At 44.6% G+C, this 21,895-nt stretch overlaps 1 protein-coding gene across 2 annotated transcripts in view; it reads right to left on the reverse strand.

Moving 5' to 3' along the window:
• The window catches only part of LOC115470569 (SH3 domain-binding glutamic acid-rich-like protein), a 309,125-nt gene that overhangs the window by 91,288 nt on the left and 195,942 nt on the right, over positions 1-21,895 (reverse strand). For both annotated transcript variants that reach the window (XM_030203833.1, XM_030203832.1), the window contains exon 5: positions 11,126-11,182. In XM_030203833.1, the coding sequence (XP_030059693.1) occupies positions 11,126-11,182 (57 nt within the window). The remainder of the gene's footprint in view (positions 1-11,125; positions 11,183-21,895) is intronic.

Consider the following 21,895-nt stretch of genomic DNA (forward strand, 5'->3'; position numbering starts at 1 on the left):
TCCCATTTGAGAACCCCCTCCCCACCCTACCCCCACCTGAGAACCCCCACCCCACACACCCTTCTCCCATCTGAGTCTCCCCCTGACCCACCTACCAGCTCCGTTCTCCTTCTCCTGCCGCCCACCACCCTCACTGCCTTTAAAAAAAGAATTTGGAAGCGCCGGAGGGCCAGGCAGCGCCTCGTGTCTGCCCTGCAACTAAAATCTCTTCTTCAACGTCGTTGGGCCTTTTCACATTGAGTCCCGCCCGCCCTCGCGGTAATTGGAAGTTACCTCAGAGGAGGGCGGGACTCAATGTGAGAAGGCCCAACGACGTTGAAGAAGAGATTTTTAGTTGCAGGGCAGACATGAGGCGCTGCCTGGCCCTCTGGCGCTTCCAAATTATTTTTTTAACAGTAGGACAAGTTGGGAGCAGCGGGAGCGGGACACCCCCCCACCCGCCGACAGCCAGGGCGGACCGCCCCCACCACGCCGCCGGCGCGCGTCGTCCGAGGGAGGGAGAACTGAGGCTCGGGAGGTCGGGGCGGGGCGACCTCAGGCGCGCCGCGCGGGGCCCCCCTGAGCGCGAGGCCCTATGCGGCCGCCTCGGTCGCCTCACCTTAAGACCGGCCCTGTAGTAGATGGCGGCAGAAAAAGACCTGCACGGTCCATGCAGTCTGCCCAACAAGATAACTCATATGTGCTCATTTTTGTGTATACCTTACTTTGATTTGTACCTGTGTTCTTCAGGGCACAGACCGTATAAGTCTGCCCACATGAACTAACTGAGAGTGCAGTCTGGAACAGAATCAAAATGGGCCTAGGGGGGTGGAGTTGGATTCTAAACCCCGAACAGATTCTGCAGCACCACCTGCCCAAACCGACTGTCGCGTCGGGTATCTTGCTGGAGTCAGTAGTGAGATGTGAATGTGTGGACTGATGACCACGTCGCAGCCTTGCAAATCTCTTCAATGGAGGCCGACTTTAAGTGGGCCACTGACGCAGCCATGGCTCTAACATTATGAGCTGTGACGTGACCCTGTAAAGTCATCCCAACTTGGGCATAAGTGAAAGAAATGCAATCTCCTAGCCAATTGGAGATTGTGCATTTTCCGATGGCAACTCCCCTCCTATTGGGATTGATTGAAAGAAACAAACAACTAGGTGGACTGTCTGAAGGGCTTTGTCCTCTCCACGTAAAAGGCCAATGCTCTCTTGCAGTCCAAGGTATGTAAACTGCTTTAGCTAGGGTAGGTATGAGGACAGGGAAAAAATGTTGGCAAGACAATTGACTGGTTCAGATGGAACTCCAACAGAGCTTACAATCTAATTAGGACAGACAAACAGTACAAACAAGAGATAAGGGAATATTAAAGTGAGGATGATAAAATAAGGGTTCTGAACAAGTGAATAAGGGTTAGGAGTTAAAAGCAGCATCAAAAAGGTGGGCTTTTAGCCTAGATTTGAAGACGGCCAGAGATGGAGCTTGACATACTGGCTCAGGAAGTCTATTCCAGGCATATGGTGAAGCAAGATAAACGGCACAGAGTCTGGAGTTAGCAGTGGAGGAGAAGGGTGCAGATAAGAGAGATTTACCCAGTGAACGGAGTTCCTGGGGAGGAACATTGGGAGAGATGAGAGTGGAGAGGTACTGAGGAGCTGCAGAGTGAATGCACTTATAGGTCAATAAGAGGAGTTTGACCTGTGTGCGGAAATGGATAGGAAGCCAGTGAAGTGACTTGAGGAGAGGGCTAATATGAGCATAACGACACTGGTGGAATATTAGTTGTGCAGCAGAATTTTGAACAGATTGAAGAGGAGAGAGATGGCTAAGTGGGAGACCTGTGAGAAGCAAGTTGCAATAGTCTAAGCGAGAGGTGGTAAGAGTGTGGATGAGGGTTCTGGTAGTGTGCTCAGAAAGGAAAGGGCGAATTTTGCTGATATTATAGAGAAAGAAACGACAGGTTTTAGCAGTCTGCTGAATATGTGCAGAGAAGGAGAGGGAGAAGTCGAAAATGACCCCAAGGTTACGAGCTGATGAGACAGGAAGGATGAGAGTGTTATCCACAGAAATACAAAATGGGGGACAGATTTACGTTGGTTTATCATTGATCATGTCCCTGTCTGGATGAAAAGCATGGATCAGGCTACTGCATTAGCTAGACGTGAGCAGTGGTGGATCTTTACTTTACAGACAGTGAACCCTCAGGGGCTCAATGAAAATGTGGAATGGAACACTATAATTTGACCTGGAGTGGCCTGCAGAGATGTTTGCAGCTCGATCTTCTGACTGTCTTTAAACAGTTTGTATAAAGCTAGTTGTGATTATGACGTCAATTCCGACCTTACATGGATGTGGATGCCTTATAAGCCACAGGGGATAAGCAGGCATTAGGTCTTGCTTTGTCTTGTTGATTGCTTGAGAGAAAAAAGAATGAGGAAGAAAAGAATTATGCAGCCTTAACCCTTGTCCCTGAGGAAAGTGATTGAAACCCCGCGGAGTCGGGAGGTTTCAGGGGAAAGCAATTGATGAATGTTTCAGCGAGGCAAGATAGTTCTGCCAGGGAGGCAAGAATTTGGCAAGATAAGTGCACAGTTTTCACCTAGTATATATATATATTTTTAAAAGTGATAAGCGATTTTATAGTACTGAGGTGATTTGAAGCATGAAAAAATGAGCATATGTTGCTCCTCTCAAAAACTTTGTTAGAATTACCCGATGAAAGAAGTGCTATGCCACTTTGTAGCAGCATTATTGACTGCAGTAATAGTGGTAAATATCTGAGGGTACTCTACATATATAAAAATTTCTATTATATTATACTGGTGTGAACTGTTTCAAGCACTCTCTTTGAGTTGGTGGCTAAAAGTCCTGGTTTGTGTGTATATGTCATTCTATAACCCAGAGCATCTAAATTCCCTAGCACACAACTCAAAAGGAGATGTGGCCAGGGGGTGTGGTAGTGGCGTTCCAAACATTTACACAAAGAGTTATAGAATACCACCATTCTCGCACACAGATGTCAAGAGTTGGGTGTTGGCATTTACATCAGGTTTCAGCTGGCTTAAATACCAGCACCTAAATTTGGGTGTAGGAATGGGCTCTAAGCACTGTTCTATAAAATGCGCTCAACTCAGAGTGCTCTTTATAGAATAGCATTCTGCACAATTTTTTCCAGGGCCCAAATTTGGGCATCATTTGCTGATTATGGTCCTTTGGTCCTGCCTGCATTGATTCACTATTTCTGCACTTCTTTGTTTGATGTTTCCACATAAATATCTCAACTTTTGTACTTGTAAGGCCTATCATGTCAGTCTATTCCTGGCAGCACAGAGCCTAACCCCTTGTTTGGGTTGTCAGTGATGTCCTACTTGGGAAGATCTAGCTTGCCCTCTTTGGATGGTGATGTTGTGCAGCATACAGCATGCAGTGAATATGTCACACGCCTTCTGAGGGTTGTATTGAAGCTCACCCTTGTTCCTGTCAAGACATCTGAAGTGGCTCTTTAGGAGTCTAAAGGTTCATTCTACAATGGACCTGGACCACTGAAGGGTCCTGCTGTACCACTCCTCCCGAGTCATACATGTCATAAGCCAGGTCTTGAGGGGATAGAAACTGTCACCTAGAGTTATTGGGAAAAAATACCCAGGGTGCTGGTCACAGAATTATGCATATTCACATGATACAGTGTAACTGCCATGGCAATATATATGTGCTGATAGCACTGCTGCAGTCAGGGCTGTGCGCTAAATATTGACCATGTGTTACAGGCAATGTGACAGCAGTGTGGCATTTTTTATTAGCCCTTTTCTCTCTGTTGCAAGCAGAGTTTACAATTGTATGTGTGTGGACTTAAGATGACTACTTGTTGCAGAGTGAGAGGTTAACCATTAGAACTTGTGTTATATGAGGAAATGTGGTGGTGATGTGTGATAAGTGATATAAGAGTGCATAGGATATTCATACTGAGCAGCCAAGAATCCCCTAGTAATCTAGCTTCATAGTCTTCATCAGGCTGTGACTGTGACAGCCCACAAGCATCATGACAGGACCCAGTGAATCTTACACACACATCAATGTGAGGAGCCTCACACTGCAGTTTCTATAAGCTTTCTCATCCTGCCCAGCTGCCCTTAGGGCACTATGTGTGCAGTCTATGACCCCCAACACTGAGGGAAACTCAGCAGTGCCATAAAAGTCCCTTATAACTTGCTCACTCTGCTCTTAGCTTCTTGGAAAGGTGATAAAATCCTACAACCTACCCAGCACAGCTCAAAGGACGGACTCAATACAATAGCTGGAGGCAGCTTGTGTAATGCCAGCGGTTGTCCCAAAGACATGCTGAAAACTACCAGTAACAAGGAAGGCCAGTGCTATGGCAACCTTCACATGCACAGGCAAGGCATGGCTCCTCAGGGTCATCCTTTAGCAGCTCACAGAGGTTGGCAATGGTGGCCTTATTAAATCAGTATCTCTGGAATACCTCTTTCTTTGTGAGCTGCAAAGCCCTCACCCATGTCCTGTAGACCGTATACCCACGTCTCCTAATGCTGGGCAATGGGCTGTGGCTGGGCTTGCTGTTATCTTTGCTGCCTTCTCTTCCTCTGCAGACTCTTCAAGAGAATGTCCAAGTATATCCACAATATACAGTTCTAGCAGATAGGATGGTGTCTGCTATCACAGGAGCCATGCAGCAGAATGCTGAGGATATTCCTGGATATTCCGAGCACAACAAGAAAAGGGGCACTGAATATTGATGTTATCTCCTACACCTCTGGCCATGCCAGCGGAACATCCCAAACATCCCCCTCTGCCCCCATGGTTGCCCGATTTTATTTTAGAGGTTAGCACTAATATTCAGTTATCCAGCACTTACTGAATAGTGTGCTTTTAACCAGTTATGTCTTACATAGCTAGTTAAATGCTGTTTTTGCCCAAATAACTGCCACCTAAGTTTTTGAATATTGACCCCTAAATCTTTTGTCCAAGAAATTCAACACATCTTCCATGAAAAAAACTATTTCAAGATATGATCTTTATCTGTGGGAAATTCAAAGGACACAAGCAGGTTTGCTCTAACAACCTCTTCATTTCCAGACTTATTCAAGAATTAGCTAATTCCAAACTGACCACAGAAACATTTCCCATTGGAGACTCTTCTTCAGTTCCAACCACCTTTTTTACAGCTGGTAGATAGAAAACCTTGTTTATTGATGTTTTTCCTTCTCCTTTAATCTCTAATACCTCATGGAGGTTATTTCTTAAATATCATTACTGAATGTAATAATGAAGCTTTGTGAAAATAATACATGGGTTTACCCCCAGATTCTATATAGCGCGCTGAAATTTCCATGCAGAAGTCAAAGCGTATTCCATATAATGTGCGTAACCTAATTGGCTAGCTAGCCAATCAGTGCCACTAGTTGGATGTTAACAAGCAAATAGTGGCACTAATTTGTACAAATTAAAATGTATAAGCACTACTCACTAAGCGTATTCCATAACGTAGTCTGCATAAATCCTACTGTGCACATCTGAAAAGGGGGTGTACAAGGAGTTTTACATGGGTGTTTCTAGTTCTATGCACATGGTTTACAGTCTACTGCACTAACCACTAGGCTACTCCTCATACTTGTTTTCTGCTTTGCTAAGAATGCCCATAATACCTGAAGCTGTCATAGAGCCTATTATCCCCTTTCAGTTTCATTTTCAGGGGAGAGGGAGGGGGACAGTAACCACTGGGAGATTATAAAGGTATCATGCCTTAATCCCTCCAGTGGTCAGCTGCTTAATCAGGGCTAGACGCTCAAAACCCTGGCGCCATTCTGAACAGCACCAGAAAATACCACCAGATCAGCACGACGAATGAACACCCTAATGCTCAACGTTAATAAGATGCAAATTTAGGCACGCTCATAGCGTTAAACATTAGGGAGTTTGGTGGGAGGACATTGTCTGGCACATGCCAGCGGGGAGGAGAAAAGAAATGCCAGCTGCCTAGCGTCCCATGCATTGGCTTTTGGTAGGCAGGTTGTGATTGCTTGGGGAAGCAGTGATTGGTGGATTGTGCAATAGGGGCAGGCAGTGATTGCTTCAGGAAGCAGTGATTGGTGGGTTGTGATATGGGAATGGGTGTTGGTACCCTGAAAGACGGTGATCCACTTTTCTGCTGTTCTTCAAATGGCTATGCTTCCTCAGCTCTCTTTCTTGGTCTAGCACTGCTTGGTTGTTGTTTGCCGCTCACTGCCCTCGGGGGTGGAGGCAACAACAGATATCCACTAGAGGTGAATGAGAAAGAGATGCAGTATAGGGCAGCCAAGTTCTGGGTTCTTAAACTGGAGAAAGAGCAACGGGTGAGTGCCTGCAGCTGGCAAAACTCTCTTCCCTGTCTCCCCATTTCTCTCCATGACTCACAACACTAACACTAACGCCAGAACTGGTGTAGGGTTGACAGCAGAAAGAGCATCCTTGTTTGGCGTGCTGTCCGCTGAGCATTGGGGAGGAATAGGAAATGACCTATTTAGCATGAATTTGCAAACTCATTGCACTCAGAACTGGCGAGCTCATTGGTTCACGTGCTTGCTGGCTCTGAGCATTCAGCAGTAGCAAATGTGGGCGCTAGTCCAGCGCTAATGGCCTCTAGTGCCCGCATTTGCTTCTGAGCATTGGGGCTTCAGAGCACCTTTTTGTATCTAGATGTGACTGAAATAAGTCTAACTTAGGACGTCCTTCTTTTTAGATTTGAACGTTTCTTCCCGTTCGGTAATCACTGTTGGATGTCCTGATTTTAGACCCTCCCTAATCCTACCCAAAACACATCCCCTTGCCATTGAAGGAGTGTATCCTTAGCAATGTAGGCAGAATAACTGAGCAAGCTACATGGATTGGATGGTGTTTCTATCATTTGCATTGCTCTGTAGCAAAATAAATGCCTTCAAACACTTCGTCTCATGATACTCTGAGGCCAAAGAGAAATTCTTGGTTTGCAAAGATCAATATATAATGTTAGACTGCTAATGTCTCAACATGTTAAGTATATCTCCCTTCTTTCTATTCTGTTCTTTTCTAATTCCTCTTACTCTTACCTATCTATATGTTAACCATCTCTCTGACCTCATGTGCAACTTTCTTTAAATTAGTTGCCTTACTCTCTAACTCTTACTCTCTTACCTATTAATATTCCCTTATCTCTTATTTGTCCTGTTTGTCTGTCCTAATTAGATTGTAAGCTCTGTCAAGCAGGGACTGTCTCTTCATGTTCAAGTGTTCAGCGTTGTGTACGTCTAGTAGCGTTTTAGAAATAAGTAGTAGTAGTAATGTATATGTTCCATCTTTTCTTATACTCTTTACTGTCAACTAAAATGTTCTGTTATGTATTGTGTTGACATTGTAAGTAGTATACTATGCCATACTTTGTATTATTATTTGAATATTTTTACTGCTGTAATTGCCTATTGTTTATGTTTGATTTATTCTTACTGTACACTGCCTTGAGTGAATTCCCTCAAAAAGGTGGTAAATAAATCCTAATAAATAAATAAATAAATATTTGGATGTACTGCTGTGTTGGACGTCCCTTTTCTGCCTTTACAAAATTGGGATTTGAATGTTTCAAGCACATGGACGTCCATTTGGGCATTTTGAGACATCTATTTGCTTTGAAAATAAGCACCTTAGCCGCATTAGTTTATTTTTTGTTAATTGTTATGTAATTTTGTAAACCACTTTGGGCTCTATTTTACAGGGAAGAGGTGGTAACATAGTAACATAGTAGATGACGGCAGAAAAAGACCTGTGTGGTCCATCCAGTCTGCCCAACAAGACAACTCATATGTGCTACTTTTTGTGAATACCCTACTTTGATTTGTACCTGTGGTCTTCAGGGCACAGACCGTATAAGTCTGCCCAGCACTATCCCCACCTCCCAACCACCAGCCCTGCCTCCCAACCACTGCCTCTGGCACAGACCGTATAAGTCTGCCCAGCACTATCCTGGCCTCCCAACCACCAGCCCTGCCTCCCACCACCAGCTCTGGCACAGACCGTATAAGTCTGCCCAGCACTATCCCTGCCTCCCAACCACCAGTCCTGCCTCCCACCACCAGCTCTGGCACAGACCGTATAAGTCTGCCCAGCACTATCCCCGCCTCCCAACCACCAGCCCCGCCTCCCGATCTCGACTAAGCTCCTGAGGATCCATTCCTTCTGCACAGGATTCCTTTATTTATTTATTACATTTATGCTTATCCCACGCATGTTTGAATTCCGTTACCGTTTTCATTTCCACCACCTCCCGTGGGAGGGCATTCCAAGCATCCACTACTCTCTCCGTGATGATGACTAGATTAGATTATAATCTCCAACACTGATTCTTTATTCCTACATTATCTTTTGAAGGTTCGCAGGCTGTACAAGTAGTGCATCATCTTTTCTGTGGGCCTTTCAAACGTCTCAATCTACACAAACTCTTGTTTTCTGTACAACTAATACAGCCACTAGCATTTTGCTTTTCATTTGCAGTCTTGTTCTACCCATCATCTAAGCCTCTATAAGTACTTTTTCACTGCACCGTATAGCACTAACAGGATGTTTCCTTACAGAAATTCAGGTTATAGAGGTAGAGAGGTGTGGTAGCCGTGTTAGTCCACTCTTAAAGGTTATCAATAGAAATCAAACAAAATAAAACATGGAAAAGAAAATAAGATGATACCTTTTTTATTGGACATAACTTAATACATTTCTTGATTAGCTTTCGAAGGTTGCCCTTCTTCCTCAGATCGGAAATGAGCAAATGAGGTAGCAGATAGTATATATGAGAGAAACATCAAAGCATTACTTTGACTGTCTGACAGAGTGGGAGGGTGGGGGTATGCATGGGGACATCAAAGCATTTCATTGATATTCTAACAGAATGGGTGTTGGTAGGTGAGAGGAGGGTAATAAACAGAGAAATAAACCGAGAAATACAGCTTTATGTTTTATAATGAGTTAGAAAACCCAGATCCTTATTAAGTCCTGTCTGTTGGGTGTCAAAATATTCAATCATTCTTATTTCAAAGGTCTTACGTTCCTGTATTGTTTTAAAATTACCTTTCAGTATTCTTACCGTGAAATCACTGGTGCAGTGTTCTGGTCTTGTGAAGTGTTGGCCCACAGGGGTGGGGGCCTGACTGGCACCGGCTATTTTCATGTGATGTCTGTGTAGATTGAATCTTGTCTTAAGCATCTGGCCTGTTTCTCCAATATAGCATCCTTCGTTACATTTCTTACACTGAATGATATATACCACATTGGAAGATGAGTATGTAAAATAGTCCTTTATGTTGAATATTTTTCCTTTGTGAATGACTGTGGGGTCTTGTGAAATGTTTTGGCATAGTTTGCAGCTGGCTGTGTTACACGGGAACGTGCCCTTTTCTTTTTCCCTCTGTGTTGGAAGTTTACTTCTGATCAGCTTGTGTTTTAAATTTGGTGGCTGTCAGAAGGCCAGCACTGGTGGGGATGGGAATATCTCTTTCAGTAATTCATCTTCCTGAAGTAGTGGCTGTAGGTCTCTTATGATTTCTCCAGCTCTGGGTTGTATGTCATTACAAGGGGAATTCTGTCATTGGCTTTTTTTCTTTGTACTGTAGCAGATTTTCCCTGGGTGGAGGGAGGAGGCAATATTCTTGGAGATTATTTTGGGGTTGTAGCCTTTCTGTTTGAAGGATGCAGTCAGGGTTTCAAGGTGTCTGTCTCTATCCTCTGGGTCCGAGCAGATACGGTGGTATCTTGTGGCTTGGCTGTAAATAATGGATCTTTTTGTATGTGAAGGGTGGACGCTGGAGTTGTGGAGGTAGCTGCATCTGTCTGTGGGTTTCTTGTATATAGATGTTTGTATACAGCCATCACTGATTGAGACTGTGGTGTCCAAAAAATTGACTTTTCTGGGGAGTAGTCAATTTTGAATCTGATTGTAGGATGGTATGTATTGAAGGAATAGTAAAATTGTTTCAGAGTTTCTTCCCCCTCCATCCAAATCATAAAAATGTCATCGATGTACCGGTAGTATTTTAGAGGTTTGGTCTGGTATGTATTCAGAAATGTCTCTTCCAGCTCAGCCATAAAAAGGTTGGCATATTGGGGTGCTGTCCTGGTGCTCATTGCAGTGCCCATTATTTGTAGATAGATATCATTGTTAAAGTGGAAGTAGTTGTGAGTTTAAATGAATTTGATTAATTTTGTAATAGTTTCTGGTGAGTATTGATGGTCCAGTGTGGATTTATTTAGGAGTCTTCCACATGCAGCTATGCCATCCGCATGTGGAATGTTGCTGTACAGTGACTCTATATCCATCGTGACCAGAAGGGTGTTTGGTGGTAATTGTTTGATATTTTTCAATTTATTCAGAAAGTCTGTGGTGTCTTGTATGAAGCTGTTAGTTTTGTGCATGAGAGGTTTCAGAATTCCCTCTATGAGTCCAGATATTTCCTCCGTGAGTGTGCCAATACCTGATGTGATTGGTCTACCCGGGTTTCCAGATTTGTGGACTTTGGGTAACATGTAGAATGTGCCCACAGAACGCTGGTTTGGTATGAGTTTCTTCAGATGTGGCTGTGCTTGAGTAGGAAATGTTCTGATAAGATCTTTTAGCTGCTTTGTATAATCCTGTGTGGGGTCCTCAGTTAGTTTCCTGTAGTATTTGTTGTCTGAGAGCTGTCTGTGTCCCTCTTCAATGTATTTAGGTTATAGAGGTTAAATCTGTTCTCTTATAGCCTGTCATCTACATTGTGTGATAGTTGTTTTCAGTTCAGTTACTTTCCTAACTCATCTTTCAGACAGAAGATGCTACTTACTCCCTGTCTCAAGTTACAACAAAATGAAAAGCCATACATACTAATAAAAGTCCTTTTTCAGATTACTGCTATACCTTAAGCTTGAGCAAAGAACTCAAAAAACTCACTCTGAAACAGAGAGTTCTGAAAATAATTCTATCACACTGCATCAAACTTTCCTAACAGCTGTCTTCAAGCAGGCACAATGGAGATGGAATAGCAGCCTAATGTTTCTTATTGGCATACGTAATATGTAAGAAATTATCCATTTATGTAAGAGAATGATATGAAAAAGTTTATCACTAGTTAAAGTAATGCAAGCAAAATGTACCTCTGTTACTGGTTCTTCTGCCTCCTCCTTCTTCTCTTCCTTTTCCTCCTCTTCTTTCTGTTCAAGGGTTTTTATTTTTTTTTTAATGAGAAAAGGCAGCAGGAAATAAAGATGACACCGAATTAGTAATATGCAGTTAATCATAACAAAAGACATGTGATGGGATGATTTTATTAAAGGGTGTCAGAAAAGGTACTCATTTTATAAAGTGAAGCGGTATCAGTGTACAGGGCCTCAGATGAAACAACCAGGCAGAGCCAAAGTATCAAGGAAGCAACTTTACTCAAGGACCCAACACCGCCTGTGTTTCGGCAAAATGCCTGCATCAAATTTGTTTGCTGTTCTGTTCTTGCTACAGAATGTAAGACTTTGTATGTTGATTCCTTGGCTCTGCTTGGTTGTTTCATCTGAGGCTGTCTACACTGATACTGCTCTATGACTGTTTGTCTTGCTGTTTCCCTCTGATTTGCCAGCCACTGATTTTATAACGCCAACTTAGGTGCTTATCTGTCTTTGTAAAATAGACTGCAAGAGCCAGCCACGGTAGCACACAAATCCTCATGCACAAATTTAAAATTGCTTCAATGAAGGTGTAAATATGTACATGTACTCAACATGTTGAGGTGTATATTTTATAAAATATATTCATACATTGCAACTCTGACCTTTCTCCATCCCTGGAAACACTTATATCGAATCTTGTCAGTGCACATACATATACGGGCATATTTGGCCACACAATTTTATAACAGCAAGTTTTCACTGATGTTGGCTGAGCAGCATGTCAAAAGATGTAGGTCTTCAAAACCAAACACAAAACAAAAACTATAGGGCGTAATATATCATACTTCTAAATGTAAAATGCACTAAAATGAAGGAAAGCTAATTAGAAATATGTATCTCAAACTTTAACTAAATTCATTTTTGTATACTTAAATTGGTGTCATATGTTTATGTATATCATCATTAGGCCAACCATCCTTGCACAGTCCAAACAATAGCTGAAAAGAGTACTTTTATAATTATTCATCAAAAAAACTATTCAAATTGTTCATCAAAGGTACAGTCTCCCTAATTCTATAATAGGGCAGCTATACAGCGGCGTACCGAGGGCGGGGCGGTGGGTGCGGTCCGCCCCGGGTGCACACCGCTGGAGGAGTGCAGAGAGCAGCTGTGCGCCTGTCGGCTCCGCTGGTTCCCTGCTCCCTCTGCCCCGGAACAGGTTCCTGTTCTGGGGCAGAGGGAGCAGGGAGCCAGCGGAGCCAAGAGCCATGCGGCTGCTCCCAGCAGCCAAGAGTGCACCTGGGGGGGGGGGGTTGAGGCGCTGGGGGGGTGTCATTGCGCCAGGAGGAGGGGTCGTGCTGTACCTGGGGGGGGTGCGCATTGGCGATCCGCCCCGGGTAGCAGCCGAGCTAGGATCGTCACTGCACCTATAAAAGCACTATATATGTGCTTAAATTTATAGAACACTAGCACTTAGGCAAGTAAATATACACTTACATGTGTAAGTGCTAGCAGAGTGCTAATTGGTATTCCACAACATATGCGCACAAATGCCTTAGCATGTAAACGCAAGGGGGATGTTCACTGGGAAGAAGCATAGACGGGGCATAGGCAGGCACACGTATCTTACAGAATACTGTAAATTATGCACTGAAGTCCTGCACTTAGAGAAGTCCACTTACGCCAGCCATACAACCGGTGTAAGTGGACGCGCCTAAATGTAGCTTCATTGATGCTGGCTTATGCTACTACAGATGAAACATGTGTACTTGCTGTTATAGAACAGGTGCACTATGTGCTTACTTTGGCACCTAACTTTAGTATCCAGTTATACAACTGCTTCTAATCCCCCCTGATTCTATGGGAATGGGGATGGGATTTGATATACTGCCTTTCTGTAGTTACAATCAAAGTGGTTTGCATATTATAAAGAGGTACTTATTTTGTTCCTGGGGCAATGGAGGGTTAAGTGACTTGCCCGGAGTCACAAAGAGCTGCAGTAGGAATTGAACGCAGTTCCCCAGGTTCTCAGGCCACTGCACTAACCACTAGGCTACTCCTCCACTCCTATATATGGTACACAAAATCGAGCACTATTCTGAGATGCGCACACAACTAAATTGGTTAATGAGCCAATTAGCGCCAATAACTGGGTGTTCACAATAGGTGAAATATAACTGGCCTGGGCTTTCAAGAAAGTATTTTTATCATTTTCCTCATTTTATTGTAGTTGTCTTTCGAAAGTTAAATGCAACCACAGTAGATTTCCTTACTGCCTTCACTCCAGTTATCAACTCAGATTTGATTATGTTATGTTCACTGTTGCCCAGCTGTCCCAACACTATTACATCTTGCACTAAGTTCTGCATTCCACTAAGGTACCAGTTCTCAACTGCTGTGTCATTATACGCACCCAGGAAGTGTGTCGTGGAGCTGGCACACAAAGCAGCATTTTTAAAAACTAGGTTGCAGTATGGTCTTTCTTCTCTCCTCCTTTCTCTTCTCTTTCACTGCAGATCCAGCACCTGTCCCTTGGACTTGCAGGGAGGATAACTGGCAGAAGACAGCACTTCTCCTTCATCCTCTACCAGCCTCCCTCCCCCCATCATCAAATTTCATGTCTTTGCCGGACATAGTGGCAGCAATAATGAACACTGAAGCTCTCCTTTATGGAGGAGGGAAGGGAGAGAGGGGGCAGGAAGCTACTGGATCATAAGTGGGAAGGGGAGACAGCGAGAACATAAAGTTGTTGGACCATAGGAATGGAAGGGAAAAGAGAAGTGACAGAGTTGCTGCACCAGAGGTATGGAGGTGAAGGGAGAGAGAATGGGGAAATACTGGACAATAGGGGTGGAGAGTAAAGGAGGGGTACCAGGGAATTGCTGGATCATAAAGGTAGAGGGTATAGAAAAAGCTGGACCATGTGGAGAACGAGAACAGTAACAAAAGATGAGTTAACAGCGAGAAGCAGAAGATATTAACAGAATTGATTTTTGGGAAAGTTATCACAATAACATTTTATTAATAGAAAAGTTTGCATCAAGACCAGCACCAATCTGAATGAAGTCACCACAGCACCAAAAAAACAAAGCCATTCCAAGCTAAGTAAAACAATTTTTCCAATAAGAAGTTATCATTTTGTCAACATCCAGTTACAAAATGTATTGAAAAAGCAGGTAGGAATGGACAATGGTGCAATGATGGTGGATTGGTGTTATTACATACTGTTGACTGGGGTCGATGTAATACACTAAAAACTGAGCACTTAACACTAAATTTATAGGAAAGCTAATTGGTAGAAGAGCAAGTAAAAAAAAGTATATAAAAATCTGTTTTGGTTTCCTGAAGCAGCGGCGTAGCTACAGGTGGGCCTGGGTGAGCCCTGGCCCACCCAATTTTGGTACAGGCCCACCCAGAAGCGTCACACCCCAGCCAATGAAAATTCAACATCCCCTCTCTTCCTTCCCTCCACCCTCGCATGTCTAGTGCTTCTCACCCCTCCCACAGTTTCAGCACTTTTCCATGTCTTTCTCCCCTGCCATGGCGGCGCTTGCACTTTAATGCTATCATGCCGCTGGGCAGGAGTTCCACATTATGCATCGGGGCCTTCCCTTTACCACGACTCACCCACTGATGCAACTTCCTGTTTACGCAGGCTGGGCAGGATGTGGCAGAGAAAGAAGGCTCTGACACAGCACGCAGGCCTGTGTGGAGTTTCTGCTGGGTGGTGATGATAGCATGAAGCGCAAGCGCTGCAGCAGGAATGGGGGGAGAGTAAGGAAGATGCGGAGGTGGCGGTGCCGGAACTGTGGGAGGGGAGTGGGGCACTGCACATGCAGGGGTTGAATGGAAGGGAAGAGGCACTGGACATGCATGCAGGTGGGAAGTTGGAGGGAAGGAAGAGAGGCACTGGCCATGCATGGATGTGCTGGAAGGATGGGATAGAGATGTGGAACTGCAACGGAAGGGAAGGGAGAGGTGCTAGATATGTAGGGGGAGGGAAGGGTGAGAGGTGCTAGATATATAGAGGAGAAGGGAAGGGGGAGAGGTGCTGAGCATGCAAAGGGACTTTTTCAAAAAGTTGGCAACTCTAGTGCCCACCCATCTAACCTATTGGCACATCCAAAAATTACCTTCTAGCTACGCCACTGTCCTGAAGGAGATTATTTAATTAAAATTTAATGCCAAGTGCAGATTGATGCAATTAGGGTGCAGAAACCCAAAAGAGAGATACCGGATGTGGGGGGAGACATTAGTAAGCTCGACTCAGGAGAGAGACCTTGGGGTGTTGGTTTCCGAGGATCTGAAGGTTAAGAAACAATGCGACAAGGCAGCGGTCATGGTCAGAAGGATGCTAGGCTGCAAAGAGAGGGGTATAATCAGCAGAAGAAAGGAGGTTTTGATGCCCCTTGGTGAGGCCCCATTTGGAGTATTGTGTTCAGTTTTGGAGGCCGTATCTTGCTAAAGATGTAAAAAGACTGGAAGCGGTGCAAAGAAAAGCTAGAAAAATGGTATGGAATTTGCATTGCAAACTGTACGAGGAGAGACTTGCTGACCAGAACATGTATACTTTGGAGGAAAGGAGAAACAGGGGTGACATGATAAAGATGTTCAAATATTTGAAAGGTATTAGTCTGCAAACAAACCTTTTCCGGAGACAGGAAGGTGGTAGAACTAGAGGACGTGAATTGAGGTTGAAGGGGGGCAGACTCAGGAGTAATATCAGGAAGTATTTTTTCACGGAGAAGGTGGTGGATACATGGAATGCCCTCCCACGGAAGGTGGTAGAAATGAAGATGGTAATAGAATTCAAACATGTGTGGGATAAACACAAAGGAATCCTGTTTAAAAGGAATGTATCCACAGAATCTTAGCGGAGATTGGGTGACAACACCGGTAATTGGGAAGCAATACCAGTGCTGGCCAGACTTCTATGGTCTGTGCCCTGATAGTGACTGAATAGATATGGATGGGCTGGAGAGTAAATTTTAAGGGGCTTCGATATTAGCTTCAGAACAGTGTTGGGCAGACTTCTCGCATACCATGCAAAATGAGTTTATGTTGTTGAGCAGACTGGATGGACCGTACAGGTCCTTATCTGCCGTCATTTACTATGTTATTATATTGGGGAGAAGAAGGAGCAGGCAAAGTGCCACGCAACTGTTGAATCTTATCATTAAAGAAGTCAGCCAAAGAATTTGAAGAGGGAAAGTTAGCATGGTTTTGGGTAGCCGAGTCTTTATGTACCAGAGATCTAAATATAGAGTGAAATTCCCGTGTCGGATTGGAAGACTTAATGATTCTGGCTAAAAAGAAGGTTGTTTAGCATTCCGCAAATAAAGATTGTATTGCCTGCGTTGAATATGACAGAGATTTAGTTCACTTGGTCGTTTGATCTTCCTCCAGCGACGTTCCGTCTGATGGAACTGATGTTTAAGTAACCATTGTGGCACCGGTCCCTTGTTGGATTGGAAAACTTAATTATTCTGACTGAAAAGAAGGTTTGTTTAGCCTTCCGCAAAGAAAGATTGTGTTGACAGCTTCGCATATGACATAGATCACTCAGTCGTTTGGACTTCCTCCAGCGGCATTTTGCCTGACGGAATTGATGTTTAAGTAACCTTAAACCATTGTGGTATCAGGGTTGCCTATCGGATTTAGTCAGAGTCGCAGTTTTGGGAGGAGCAAATTCATCAAAGACAGAAGTCACAGTAGAATGCCATAAAGAGGCCTGCTCACAAAATGGTAAAGTAGGGGAGTCAGATGGGAAGCGAGTAGTTAGAGAAGGTAATGAAGTGAGATCCTTAGGAAAGGAGTGTTAACATTGTGGATGTAAAGAAAAAGGTGAAGGACCAAATTCAGGAATGGGAATTATAAAACGGATTATAACATGGTCTGACCAGTACACTGAACTATATAATAATTTGTACCTCAGGTTCTCTGGCTGGCTGGCTGGCTGGGTTCGTAACATGTTGCTGACATCAGTTCGCCTACAGCGTTCCTTTCCCTCTCTTTGTCGCCCTCGCATGGGGATGAAATGATGTCAGAGTAGGGCAGGACACTGAAAGGGAAGGAAAGGGAATGCTGGAGGCGACGCGAGCCCAGCCTGCCTGCCGCCGCTCCAACCTGAGGTAAGATGGACGTCTTACAGGCAGGGCGGCAAGAAGGACAGAGTCACTGGCCATGAAGGGGAGGGGAGAATCGCTGCACATGGATGGGATGGGAGGGCAGGGCAGAAGTGAATCGCTGGATTTCGATGGGATGGGAGGCGAGGGGACAATCGCAGGACACGGATGGGAGGGGAGGGCAGGGCAGAGGAGAATCGCTGGACATGGAGGGGAGGCCAAAATCGCAGGACACAGAAGGAAGGGCAGGGTACAGGACACTCGCTGGACATGGAGGGGAGGACAGAATTGCGGGACATCGAGGGGAGGGCAGGGCAGAGGAGAATCGATGGATGGGAGGAGAGGAGAGAATTGCGGGACATGGATGGAAGAGCAGGACAGAGAAGAATCGCTGGACATGGAGGGGATAGGAGGCGAGGGGAGAATCGCGGGACATGGATGGGAGGGCAGGGCAGAGGAGAATCGCTGGACATGGAGGGAAGGTCAGAATCCTGGGATATGGAGGGGAGGGCAGGGAAGAGGAGAATCGCTGGACATGGAGGGGAGGCCAGAATCCTGGGATACGGAGGGGAGGCAGGGAAGAGGAGAATCGCTGGACATGGAGGGGAGGACAGAATCCTGGGATACGGAGGGGAGGCAGGAAAGAGGAGAATCGCTGGATATGGAGGGGCGGACAGAATCGCGGGACACAGATGGGAGGGCAGGGCACAGGACAATCGCTGGACATGGAGGGGAGGACAGAATTGCGGGACATCAAGGGGAGGGCAGGGCAGAGGAGAATTGATGGACATAGATGGGATGGGAGGAGTGGAGAGAATTGCGGGACACGGATGGAAGGGCAGGGCAGAGAAGAATCGCTGGACATGGAGGGGATGAGAGGCGAGGGGAGAATCACAGGACATGGATGGGAGGCAGGGCAGAGGAGAATCACTGTACATGGAGGGGAGGCCAGAATCTCGGGACACAAAGGGGAGGGCAGGGCAAAGGAGAATCGCTGGACATGGAGGGGAGGCCAGAATTGCGGGACACGGAGAGGACGGCAGGGCAGAGGAGATTCGCTGCACATGGAGGGGAGGTCAGAATCACGGAACATGGAGGGGAGGGGAGGGAAGAATCGCTGGACATGGAGGGGAGGGCAGGGAAGAGAGGAGAAATCGCTTACATGAGAGCCTTCCTAGGGCCCGTTTCATTTTTGACGAAACGGGCTTTGTTGCACTATAAAAAGACTGGTGTTCAGGAGCAAAAGATAGTGTGGATATAACCAGGTCGAGAATATGGCCTGCACTATGTGTGGGAAAAGAAACCCATTGTTGTAAATGTAGGTCTTGAAGTAGAGAACAAAATTGATAACCGGTAATTTTGGGGATCATCCATGTGGGTATTAAAGTCTCCAACGATAACTAAATCCTGGTAGCGAGTAGTAAGATCAACAATAGCTTGATAGCAATAGTTCCAGAAATAAGCAGATAGGGATGGTGGCCAATAAAAAAGGGAGAGGTGAAAAGGATGGTATGCTTCTATTCTGACAGTCAATGCCTCGGGATAGGGTAACGATTGTGGTAGTTCAGTAACCTGAAAAGATGTAGAATAAATAATCATTAGACCACCGTCTTTCCATGAGGACCGGGAGAGGGACAGAACTTCAAAACAAACTGGTAGACACTGATAAAAGAAAGGTTTCCTCGCCTGGTTTTAACCAGGTTTCAGTGAGGCATAATAATTGACATCCTGAGGAAATCAAAAAATCGTTAATGAATGCCGACTTGGATATCAGTGAACAACAGTTCAATAATGCTACCATAAACGAGAGACTCGGGTGTGTGGGGGAGATGTCGCGGGAGGAACCGCAATTAAGTACTTTGAAAAACCGTGAATGGGCTATGTGTGGAATGGTCAATTACTCCAAATGACCAGAATGTGGCAAATAGTAGTAAGAGAAGAATCAGGTGATGTGGTATTAGCCCTTGCTAGGACACAGCAATTAGAAGCAGAAAAAATAAGCACAGAATATGTACATCCCAATTGCGTAATAGTGTACTCTGATGGTGAAAAACTGTAGACGGCATGTGACGCTGCTAGGTTCATTCTAACAAGGCAAGACTTCGGAAGCAGCCTTACGCTGTGGGTCACGTGACCGGAGAGCGCAGTGACAGCAGTCTGCCTATGATTCAGAGTGCTGGGAGGAGGGTTTTAAGTACCTGTTTAAGGGGTCCTTTTACTAAGCCACGTAAGCATCTATGCATGCCCTATGCACACCAAAATGGAGTTTACTGCTGGTACTATACCCCTGAGCACCTATTTTGGCTGAATCCTCAGTAATCTGACCAATGATCTTCAATATTAAGCTTAGCACCCTAACCACACTCATCCAAGATCACAACATTAGGTTTTTTTTCTATGCTGACGACATTCTTCTTATCTACTCAACTTCTTATATTTCACCCAATCTTACTCTACTTCAAGCATGTCTAGATGCACTTGCTGAATGGCTTTCATCACATAAACTTGTACTCAACCCATTAAAAACCCTGACTTCTTGGACTATGGGCTTTCATCTAGCACTTTCTTTTACACATATTCTTTTCCAAAGACCCATCCCAACAGTTACTACATTCTGTTATCTTGGCATCATTTTTAATTCTGAACTGACTTTCTCCCCACAAATTGCCCACTTATTCAAGCTTGGATTTCTACCTCTTTGGTGACTCGGAGTCTATGTAACTTTGAATGGATCTACCTTTCTTCACACACATGCTTTCCTGATGCAACAATTAGATTATTGTAACTCTGTCTACTGCGGTCTTCCCAAATATCTAGCAAGCAAATTACAGACCCTTCAAAATTCAGCAGCCCAGCTTTTATTTAGGGGCCACTGCTTTGATCATGCTTCTCCATTACTTATAAAACTTCACTGGCTTCCTGTTCACTACAGACCTATGTACAAAATCCTCTTCCTCACTCATAAAGCACTTCATCTCGGTACCCCTTCCTATCTTTGTTCATTAACCATCCCCTACACCCCTAATTGTAATCTACGATCCCTTGCCGCAAATCGGCTTACACTTCCTTCCCCCTGTATAGCTCACTTTGAGTCCACATGCTCTACAGCTTTCTTTTTTGTGGCACCAAGATTGTGGAACGACCTTCCTCCTCTGATCAGAACTGAAACATCCTTCCCTATATTTAAGCAACTTCTTAAAACCCACTTTTTCCAAATAGCTTTCAAGCTACCAATTCCCTCCAGCTCTTAATGGGCCAGGACCTGTCACTGCCAGATCAGGCACTCTGTTTTTCCCTACTTCTCTGACTCTCTCACGCTCTCTATCTTGTTTTCTCTACTTTGAATGAATGACACTGTTCTATCAAAACTTTGGTGTTTTTTTCTCTTCCTTTGATTTTGTTTTATATTTTGTAAACTGCTTTGACCAACCTTGTTGCATTAGCAGTATATCAAGTCTCTAAATAAACTATAAACTATTTACATCAAGATCAGGATTTTCAAAAACACATTACAGAAAAGTGGGTTGATTTTTGTAAGCATAATCAACAACATATTAATGAGACACTTCTCTTTTGAAAAGCTGATAAAGCGGTGCTTCAGGGGGAGATAAAGTGAAGTTACTCACCTGTAGCAGGCTGTAGAAGGACAGCAGAACAGAAAAAAAACAGGCCTAGGTGTGTGGAGTTGGATTCTAGACCCCAAACAAATTCTGATGGATTGACTGACCAAATCAACTGTCACATCAGTCATGCTCAAGGTAGGAATGAGATGTGAATATGTGGATAGATGACCGCGTTGCAGCTTTGCAAATCTCCTCTTTGGAGGCTGACTTCAAGTGGGCTACTGGCACAGCCATGGCTCTGACATTATGAGCCATGATGTGACTCTCTAAAGTGTGATGTGACCCTCTAAAGTCAGCCTAGCCTGGGCATAAATAAAGGAGATATAATCTGCTAGCCAATTGGATAATGTGCGTTTACCAATGGCTGCCCCAGTTCTGTTGGGATAAAAAAAAGAAAGCTGAGTGGATTATCTATGGACTTTAGTCTGCCCCACATAAAAGGCCAAGGCTCTCTTGCCGTCCAAAATGTGCAGCATGCTTTCATCAGGATGGCGATGGGGAAAATGTTGGCAAAACAACTGACTGGTCAAGATGGAACTCCGACACTATCTTAGGATGTGTGCAGAGCACTACCCTGTTGTGATGAAATCTTGTGTAAGGTGGACCAGCTATTTGGGCCTGGAGCTCACTGACCCTGTTGGTTGAAGTGACCACCTCCAAGAATAAGGCTTTCCAGGTCAAAAACTTCAGGTGACAAGAATCAAGTGTACTGAAAGGAGCTTTCATCAGCTAGGTGAGAACAACGAGATCCCATGACACAGTGGGAGGCTTGATTGGGAGCTTGAGTCTCTCATGAATTGGACAATTAGTGACTGTACAGATATAGGCTTACCCTCTATACACTGATGGTAAGTGCCAATTGCACTGAGGTGAACTTAATAGAGTTGGTTTTGAGATAAAACTCTGATAAGTATAGAAGGTACTCAAGCAGTTTCTGTGTAGGACGGGGAAAAGTATCTAAGGACCTGCCCTCACACCAGACAGCAAACTTCCTCCATTTGAAATTATATGATCTCTTA

Source organism: Microcaecilia unicolor, chromosome 5 (assembly GCF_901765095.1).
Source record: "Microcaecilia unicolor chromosome 5, aMicUni1.1, whole genome shotgun sequence".
Taxonomy (NCBI): domain Eukaryota; kingdom Metazoa; phylum Chordata; class Amphibia; order Gymnophiona; family Siphonopidae; genus Microcaecilia; species Microcaecilia unicolor.